The sequence below is a fragment of the Quercus lobata genome, chromosome 8 (genome assembly GCF_001633185.2).
Source record: "Quercus lobata isolate SW786 chromosome 8, ValleyOak3.0 Primary Assembly, whole genome shotgun sequence".
Lineage (NCBI taxonomy): Eukaryota > Viridiplantae > Streptophyta > Magnoliopsida > Fagales > Fagaceae > Quercus > Quercus lobata.
Window position 1 is genome coordinate 14,719,550 of NC_044911.1, and position 10,040 is coordinate 14,729,589.

The 10,040-nt window shown below is 33.1% G+C and overlaps 1 protein-coding gene across 2 annotated transcripts; it reads left to right on the forward strand.

The window, feature by feature from the left end:
- Window positions 1-6,641: 6,641 nt before the first annotated feature.
- On the forward strand, window positions 6,642-9,721 carry LOC115954868 (transcription factor bHLH123). 2 transcript variants are annotated; one of them, XM_031072837.1, is made up of 7 exons: window positions 6,642-7,302; window positions 7,551-8,157; window positions 8,267-8,374; window positions 8,498-8,563; window positions 8,702-8,761; window positions 8,898-8,948; window positions 9,084-9,721. In XM_031072837.1, the coding sequence occupies exons 1-7, from the start codon at window positions 6,995-6,997 to the stop codon at window positions 9,231-9,233; spliced, it is 1,350 nt and encodes a 449-aa protein (XP_030928697.1). In that variant the 5' UTR covers window positions 6,642-6,994; the 3' UTR covers window positions 9,234-9,721. The 2 variants fall into 2 exon arrangements, with proteins under 2 accessions (XP_030928697.1, XP_030928696.1); XM_031072836.1 differs by having other exon boundaries at window positions 6,643-7,302; window positions 8,702-8,767.
- The last annotated feature ends 319 nt before the right edge of the window (window positions 9,722-10,040 follow it).

Genomic DNA, 10,040 nt, shown 5'->3' on the forward strand with positions numbered 1-10,040 from the left:
AACTAAGATAATCATAGTTCATACATATTGAAATAGGAATGTATCCTATTTTGACCCTTCACTTGTCAACTAACCCCACTCATTGTCCCAAAAGAAGAATTAAAACATGCTCTCTCTCTCTCTCTCTCTCTCTCTCTCTCTCTCTCAACTTTAGAGATACACCCAAAATTAAAAAAAAAAAAAAATCAACGGGAAAGTTCTTTTCAAAAGAATACCTCTTTAAGATTAATAACTCCCTTCTCAAAAAAAGATTAATAACTCAGTATAATTGTTTTCAATTATTTAATTTATTGCAAATTTTGTTAATACTAATATTCCAACCAAGTTTCATATTCATTAAATAAAATATGATATATTTACGTGTAAAGTTTACATTTTTCTTATTGGAAATTTAAAGATACAACTTCCTCAAAAAAAGAAAAAAAGAAAAAAAAGTTAAAGATACAGAAACCATAATCTAAAATTCTAGCCCATAGTGTGTGTTTGACAAAAATTAAAAAGCTAGCTTATTTTACTATTCAGCTTATTTTTGCTACTGTGGGGATCATTCGGTCGATAGGCCCATAGGATTCAGAATTGGTTGAGGATTGTTGGGCCAGTGGCCCATCCGAGGTCGTGCACCCGTCCGAGGACGCCATCCTCCTCGGCAGTATGCGTCCGAGGACGATCGCGTCCGAAGACGATCAGGACGTGGTATCACCACGATCAGACCTCAGAAGTAGGTCATCTCAAGGGGTAGAGTAGCCGACTAAAGATGAAAGAGATAAGGCCAACAAATATCTAAAACTATAGCTGCCTCCGCATTAATGACCTCTCAACCAACTCTCTGGCCGCATTAATGTGGAGGTGATACCTGAGCAGCAGGAAAGCAGCCTTACAGCTGCCCATAGGAAGTTCCAGGAGGCGCCAGATGGGACAGAAAGAAATCCCCCGGGCACAATCTACACGTGTTCGGTGAAGATGGATCGCGAAGGGGAGTATATAAACTAAAAGAGGAACATGAAGAAGGGGATCGAGAAAAAAAAAGGAGAACACACATAAAACTGAAGAGAAAGAAGGAAGAAGAGAGAGAGAGAGAGTAACACTAGGGATTTAAGAAAAGACGTTGATTATACCAACAAAAGAGAAGGAAAACATGGTATGGGCTTGAAAGAAAATTTTGGAGGTAGATACCACCGTTAATCTAGCTCTTTACACCCACGCTCTACAAATCATATTGTCTGGGCCTTTTACGTACGAACCCAATACTGTTTAGGTTCGTCACCAAATCGTGTCCTTACAGCTACTATTCATGGGTCTTACTGCACTTTTTGATACTATTCATGAGTTTCACTATACTATTTCAGCCAATTTTTACTTTTATCTAAAGTATTTTTAACAAAATAAATGAATTCCAAATAGACCCATAATCTAGAATTTGTGAAGAGATTTTCAAAGCGCAATAACAAGAATATTGGGATCCTTTCACTAGTTTGAAATGCAAATAGTATTCTAATCTTGATTGCTGACTTCCTATTAACAACCCTATGATTTATTCTGTCCATTTATCTTTGTTATTGGTCATGTGAGAACAAGGACGCACAATTTATAATCTAGTAAGATCCTTGATTTTTTAAAATAGTAGTCTAAAAATATTTTTCAACTATCCTAATGTACTCAAGTAAAAATAAGTATCCATATGTAGCCTTAAAATTATAAATCACAACATCCTTTAATTAATGTGCGAATTTTTTGTTATTATTCATCTACGACCCTACTTACATTCTAAGATATTATTTTTTGCATTAACTAAAATCACATATCTTCATAATCTTAGAGTTTGTTTTCTTCTTCTTTTAAAAAAAACGTATTTATAATCACCTTAAATTATGAAGTATCTTAAGTATAGTGATGATTATACTAAAGGCTCGATTTTAACATTGGTTATAAAAAGATAAATTATAATATACTTATATTATTTTTTTATGTCAATAAAAATTTTGTTTAATTAATTAGGTGCAATTTACTTATATCATTTAAAGTTTTTGAAGTTAATTTTGCCTTCAATCTTATATTTAAACCTAGCTTGTCTTGACTAAAATATCCTAATTTTGCCATTTATCTAGTTATTTTTGTCTTCAATTTTATATTAAAACTTAACTCTTTTAGATTAAAATATTACGATTTTGCCGTCAATAAATAGAATATATCTTTAACATAATGAGGGAAGTAAACTCTTGTACTTTGAGAATGACATTAAAAAAAAAAAAAAAAAAAAAAAAGTCTCAAAATAAGTAGTCATTTAATTTTATTTTTTAAATTACAAACAATCTTAAAATTATCTTGGAATTTTTTTTTTTTTATATATATATATATTGTGGGGGGGGGTTGTTGTGGGGGGAGTTACGTGTAAGTTTGGGTAGGCCAAAATGCCAATGATTAGGATAGGAGAATATTCAATAATAAGTCGTTTTCAGGGCTCTGACTCTTAGGAGAAGGCGGAATGAAGTGGACCCCACGTGTCTTCGCACGCGTGCACGCCGTGTGGACCCCTACTCGTTGACCCTTGGCTCTCAAAGTCATAATTTTCTAAGCATGACGCCAGAGTCAAAATTATATTTGGTATCTCTTACTAATAATTTTTGTTGTTTTTTAGTCAAAATATTTGAGCACCTCTTCCTTTTTCTTTTTCTTTTTTTTTCCTTTTTTTTTTTAAATTTTATTTAAATTTTTTTTTTTGCATCACTCAAAATCATAATTTTATTGTTGGTTTTGAATATAGTTTTTCTTTTCAAATTATCTCATATATATAAATATAAATATATATGTTTTTTTTTTATAATTCAGTTACAAATAATAATTTCCTCAAAAAAAAAAAATTACAAATAATGCTTAAGCTTAATTCTGTTTATAAAAATGACATATCAATGCTACCAAGCTCCATATTGATGCTTACACTATATCTTTCCAAAAGAAAAAAACAAAAGTAAAAAACTCACATATATTATTTAAAATATCCAAGTTCTGATGTTAAATTACTGGCCAGCTATTTAAAAGCATATAGAGTAACGTGGCAAGCTCAGCTAGATCATGGAAACATGTCGTTTTTCATGCTCTTTGAGTATAGGCGAAGTTTATCATTATCGGTTAGAATAGTGTTTGGACTATAGTGAAGCCCATAAGTTATCTCTATGCATTAGGAGTAATTTAAATTGCGTAGTTTCTTCTAAAATTTAGAGTAATTTTAAATTGAATCCTAAATTTAAAAGAAATTTAATTAAACCATGAAGTTTCTATATTGTTTCCAAAATAACGAAAGTTCATATAAGTAATAATTTTATCATATGTAAATATTAAAAAAAAAAATCATGTAAATCAAATGCAACAATTTCGCATAAAAAAGCTTACAAAAACCTTTAAAAATTCTGGGCAGAAAAATACAATTTAATGCAGCTGTGATCAATTGGTAAGTCATTTTGCAATAAAAAATATGTTTTGCAATAAAATGTCATTTGGCTTTCATGTGACATGCTTTTTAACAACTACATAAGTAGGGATGACAAAAAATTCTCATTTTATTCTGTGTAAGTTTTCTTCATCCCAAAGAGGTGATAGGACTGTGACAAGTTTTACTTGTCTCACCATGCCTTGCCACACTCAGAATGAGTATATATACATTTTATTAAACATATCATTTAATATATATATATATATATATATATATTCTATTTATGATTTATTTTTGTTGTAGATATTCTATTACTATACCCCATGACTTTTCCCCTTCCTTTTAGAACTCTTTCAATTGTCAATCATCTTTCACAAATACCTTCAATCCACCCTGAACCAGGCTAGTCTCATGTGGGTTTTTTTCTAACCTGAAAAAAGATGACAGAGTTGTGGGGATAGGGCACCCTTGATCTAATTTCGCCCCATGACCACTCCTACAAATAATTCTCACGTGCAATTTACTTGATTTTTCATTAATATGGTTAACAATTATTGACTTTTCTGAGGGGATGATTTAAAATAATATTTTAAAATTTTATATTTAATTAAAACTTTTGGGAGATTATATAATTTTACCTTTAAATTATTTTTGGACTTGGTGTTTTTATTTTTTATTATATATTTTTAAGTGGTGGATGGGGATTAAAATTTTGAATATCTCTATTAAAAATACTAAACTATTTCATTCAGTTATAAAACTCTTGACCAAATAATTCTCCAGAGTATATGATTTAGGAGCCATTGGATAGCCCATGTTATATTATGTTCAAACTCTTGTCATAAACTAAATAAGTTGGTAAAACATTTTGCATGTTTCAACCTTAAATATAAACTTTTTTCTCCCCATTTTCTTTTGGATAAATTTGATAGTTATAATGAAGGAAAATAATTTGAAGTCCGAATTCTTGACATCTCTATTAGAACCCACTAAAAAGTACCAACTAAGTTATAAAACTCATGTCGGCTCTTATTTTCTTGTTAACTTAAATATCTTTTGTTAAATAATATATTAAGGCGCCGTAGAGGAATAGAGATGCATGACAGCAATTGAAGATATTATTTGATCCCCTAGGATATGACCTAAGTTCCTGATCAAATTCCTATTTTTCTTGACTACAAAGTAGTATAGTTGATGTCAACGCGATCTTATCCTAGACTAAAAAAATAATATACTTTTATTCGAGGGACGCATTCAATTCCAACATTATTGAGAAATGAGTTTAAATTAGAAAAACTCCGACCCTAATTGTCATTAGTCACCCAAGTAAAACAAAACATGAGACATTTACCAACAGAAAATGCTCAATGGATGTCTTTTTCGACGAAAGTTTGTTCCAAGTCACAATTTACGTTACTATGAACTTGAAATTGGTACGACAAATTTGACGCTTCCACTATGGTTTTGATTTGCTGAGTTGATTGTCAACTGCCGTCAGGTGATCCCATTTAATTTGTGACAATTTGGTGAGGTTTGAGGTGGCCAATTTTCTTGGTAAAATCTTTTCATTGAAAACACAAGGAAATGATTTTCAATTCATTAATATTATTCATTATGGAAAATATTGATGGCTGCTAGAGCATCGTATTGTGTAAAATATCACCTAATGGAAAAGAAGTCGCATGCTGGTTCTATATCTCCCTTAATCTAGACTGTTGTTGGTTCCCACCTCAGAAATCCAAATACTGTATGATGAAAATAGAAATTGTTTTCTTATTGTTAAGACGTTGATATTTGATGGCATTCGTGCTAGATTATATTTGAAGCACATTATGTGTTCATTTTTCATCCATGTGACATACTTCATTCGGAATCTAATGTTATTCACACTAAACTCTCTTTGTGTGTATATATCTTTTGGGGTCTTTCTTTAGAATGATTACTCTTCCTAAGAGATTTTGGATTCTTAGCACAATTCATTTTGAATCGCATCTCATGAAATGAATGTCACTAATGTAAATCTCTCTCTTTCTCTTTCTCGTTTTCCTAATCCCTCCTTAGCACTAAGCTCATTTATTAAAAAGGACAGAAAAAGTGGTCGAAATTAATTCCCACACTAGAGACTTATCCCAAAAAAAAAAAAAAAAAAAAAAAAAAAAATCCAAAACTAGAGCTTTTAGGAATTATTATGATCATCATTATTGTTTTGCAATAACGTACATATATATCAGTTTGTATACATAAAATAGACATAGGTTTGCAAGACATAATTCTAGGAGATTCGCAAGCTATTAATTAGTAATACGAGTAGTGAAGTTTGAAGGCAAAAACCCAGTCCATAGTGGGTCATATAATCAAATTAAGATGCGAGGATTCTCACAACTTTCCCAAGCTAGATCAGTATTTCTATCTCATGTTTGGTTGGCTCACCGCTTGGCAAAACATGCACAACATGTTGAGGGTGACAAGGTCTAGAATGAGTGAGACACCAAACTTTCTTGCATCAGAGGCTCAGATGTACAACTAGATGCTACTTAATACTGATATTAATCAATGAGTATTTCTTATTGTTGATTCTCAAGAAAATTAAAAAAAAGGTTGTATACATAAAATACATTAAATTTGGTTGGATGGTTTCTGAGATTCTTCTCTATAGTCTTTTAACACCCTTATCATTTGTACTTTGTATATCAAGCCGTGTATTTTGCAACTTGCTACCAACCCTGGCCAGAGCTTTGGTCATCCACTGAATAATTATACGATCATCATTATAAATGAAACTATACTGGGTCACCAGCTAAACATTATTATATATAATTTTACATGATGATTCACATATAACAATGAAACCCACTTTTTTACAAATTCAGTGTGTAGAATACCTAATAAGTGAACATTAATCAAAGTCTTTCATATTATCTGGCCAAGTAGTTAATAGTTACATATACGAGTATCCTTTAGAATTTATCATAAAATGACTATAGCTGCATAGCATATCCATGGAATGACTAGAATACCCTTTTTGTAGTGCTCTATGATTGGCAGAGTGGCACCTTCTTGGTGTGAGCCCAACCTGGCGTGAGTATAGTGTTATTTTCTTAATCATTATTTATTGAATCTACAAAAGAAAAACATTCTAAAGACAAGGAAATTAAAAAGAAAGAATGTAGGGAATAGAAAATTTTAGCATATAAAAAATAAAGTTGATGTTGAAAATCATCAAAGAAATGTAAAAATTCAATTGCGCAATGACCTTTCCTCTTGTCTAATCACTCACGCCCCCCTGAAAATGTCAACCACATTCCGGTTACTTCTTTCTTTCACTCCCTATACATACACACACCAAACGGGTTTAATCCGCTAGTATAAATATTTGAGATGCAGCGAACCGTTTTCATTCATTTTCTGCACACCATAAAAGCTCAAAGAGACCCAACAAAACAAGGCCAAGAGTTTGAAGAATCTGAAGCCACAAGTAGTACTCCAGAGAAAGCTAGCTAGCTACTGCTAGAGAAGAAGCAAGAGAATACATATTATATTAGCAACCGTATATAAACATAAAGAAGCATGGCAGATGAGTTCAACACAAGTGGAAACTGGTGGGATTCAACATCAAGAAGCAGGTTTGAAAGCGGCACATCATCGTCTTCGGGGCTCAATAATTCGGGGAGCTTTGGATGGCCAGCTGATATGGCTGATATCAAAGCAAGGACTAATACTATGGATTCCATGTCGTCGGTGTCTGGTAGTTCGGTGGTTTTCCAGGAACCCCAGAAGCTGCAAGGGCATGAGTCAGCTGGTGGTGGCGACCCAAGCTTGCAAATGATGGGTTTAGGCCTTTCAACTCAAGCCATGGATTGGAACCAAAGCTTGCTGTAAGTACAAAATATAGAACTACTCTTTCATCTCTAATAAACCCTACAAGGAATCAATCTTTCATATCTTTTTTTGATATTTGTTTTTTAAATGAAAAGTAAACATGTGGAATTGAGTAATAATTTGATATTTAGTATGTAGCATTAGATAAGATAATCAAGGATTTTAACTTTTATATGTTGACAATCACTTACACCCCAAAATTTTGGAACTAAGGTTTGGTTGTTATTGTTTTATATGTTGATAGTCGAGGTGAAAAGGCAGCTGATAGTAGTTTCCGTGCCATGCTTCAAGAAAACTTGAACTCAAACAGTAACTTTCAGCAAGAAACTGGGATGGGATCCTCTCAATGGAGATCAGAAAAAATGTTTTCAGGGATGAGTGGGGGAGAGTCATCCTCAAATGAGTTTAAGCAACTTAATCGTGGTTTTTCTTTAGATCAACCTTCCTTTAGTCCTCAATATAGTTCTGGGGATAGCACTGTGACATGCCAAGGCTTGCCTTCTAGTTTTCAAATGGATTCATCGGCTATGTATGGAAGCCCTTCAACTATATTGCAAGGACTATTGGGACCAGATAGTAACCAGCCTCAACAGCCTTCATTTGAGAATCGTCCTATGAATTTTTCTTATCCGGCGAACTATGGCGTGAATTCTAGTGAATTGTTGCCATCTTGGTCGGCTAAGGTTCCTCCGTTTTTGAGAAGTTCACCACCAAAACAGACAGTACCACATAACCAGTTGCATTTCTCTAACAACGCCCCGTTTTGGAACGCGTCTGAAGCCGCCATGAAGGGCTTTTTCCCATTGATGCAACAGCAGTTTCCCACAACAAGCTTTGAAGAAAAACCAAAGGTAAGATTATGAACATGGTAATTGGGGAAGGAAACATAGATGATATATTAATTCATGATTAGGGTTTCAAGTATGGGGTTGAAATCTTGATAGATTCATTCTTTAGCAGAATATATCCGAAGTTCGGGACTCAAGCACAGTGGTGAAGAAAAGTGGCAGTGAAGCCACATCTAAAAGGCCTCGGAATGAAACACAGACTCCTTTACCAGCTTTTAAGGTACAATAAATAAGGCTTTGGACAAGAGCAAGCTTTAAGCTTTTTTTCCTTTTTCTTGTTTTCTTTTTAAATTTAATTCAATTTCATAGATATGGATGAGAATTGTTATAGCTTTGGTGATAGGTGAGGAAAGAGAAGATGGGGGACAGAATCACTGCGCTCCAACAATTGGTATCACCTTTCGGAAAGGTAAGGCTTCTGAATTGATCAAGCTCCTTTACTTTCTCAATGAGTAGAGAGAGTGATCATTTTCTTTCTGAATTCTGAATTCATACAATTACATCTTTTACTTTGATGGATCTTAAAAATCATGTTATATTGTGTCAGACTGATACAGCCTCAGTGCTTTCTGAAGCCATTGAATACATCAAGTTTCTCCATGAACAAGTTAGTGTGAGTCCCATATGTGCCTTGTTACATTTTAACAATGGCTTTAGTTAATTACATTATGATAGCAACACTTATAGACAGAAATTAAGTATCAGCCATTTCTGATTTATGTCTGTATTTTAAACCATATTAGGTCTTAAGCACACCTTACATGAAAAGTGGAGCTCCCATACAGCATCAGCAGGTACAATATTCTCCATCCTAGCTACCATCTTTTAAAGCCAATGACAACCCTTTTTTAATTTATTATTGCTTGTCCTTAGGAACCAATTCTCTGTCTCTTTAATAAGCATTTATTTTTGTGTTTTCCTTAATGTAGAATTCTGATAAATCTAAGGATCCAGAAGGCCCAAAACAAGACCTTAGAAGCCGAGGACTATGTTTGGTACCAGTTTCAAGTACATTCCCAGTCACTCATGAGACCACAGTTGATTTCTGGACTCCTACATTTGGAGGAACTTTCAGATAGATGGTGAAGAAAGTTCAACTTATTAACTGTAACAAATATACATCTTATCAAAACCCTAGCCAAGTTGGGAGTGATAAGATCAAAGAAAAAAGAGCAGAAGACACAGAAAGACCACATTATTGTACTAGTTTGAGTTGGCAATAGAAATTGAAGAGAAAGAAAAAAAAAAGGAATTGACCCTCCAAAGGACAGACCATTGTTGGGCCAGCTAGAGGCAAAATGATGCAGGTTTGGCCAATATTGGGATCATTGGAAAGCATATTAATTGTTGTTGTAATAATAATAATTCAAGAATTGTGATTAATTAGAGGTGGGCTAGCTAGCAAGGAATGAAAGAAAAAAGCTAGCTGCTGGATTTAGGGAAAGTTTTTAAACTAATTTTTAGAGAAAAAAAATTTGTTGTTATTAGTAGCTAGAGGATAAAGGAGCTTTTGTTCTTGTTGCTATGTTGTGAATAGAGCTGGCACTACCTTTGATTTAAGAGTAAAGGAAGGAGAAAAAATTTGAAAGAATAATTGAATTATAGAATAGGAGTGAGTGTGGGGATGTCATTTGATTGGAAATCTCACTTTTGATTTTTTTATGTGTTTGGAATATGTTAGTGGAAGTCAGAGGGAGGCCCACATGCTCATCCTTTCAGATTTTTACTAATTTATTATTTTGAAATTATTATTATTATTATTTTTTTTTTTTTATAAAAGTTAAATTAGAAGATGTATGTCCTGATGCTATCAGTTATGCTTTTGTGCTTTTCATCGACTGGTCACATTGAGGGGCTTCCATTGGAAGGTAAAGAGAAGCCTAAAC

What these genes read in the sequence shown, in the direction of transcription:
- LOC115954868 (XM_031072836.1), top strand. Translation starts at nt 6,995, where the DNA reads ATGGCAGATGAGTTCAACACAAGTGGAAACTGGTGGGATTCAACATCA. An exon ending in TTCTCCATGAACAAGTTAGT is followed by an intron (nt 8,768 to 8,897) that starts GTGAGTCCCATA and finishes AAACCATATTAG; the next exon opens with GTCTTAAGCACACCTTACAT. An exon ending in CTCCCATACAGCATCAGCAG is followed by an intron (nt 8,949 to 9,083) that starts GTACAATATTCT and finishes TCCTTAATGTAG; the next exon opens with AATTCTGATAAATCTAAGGA.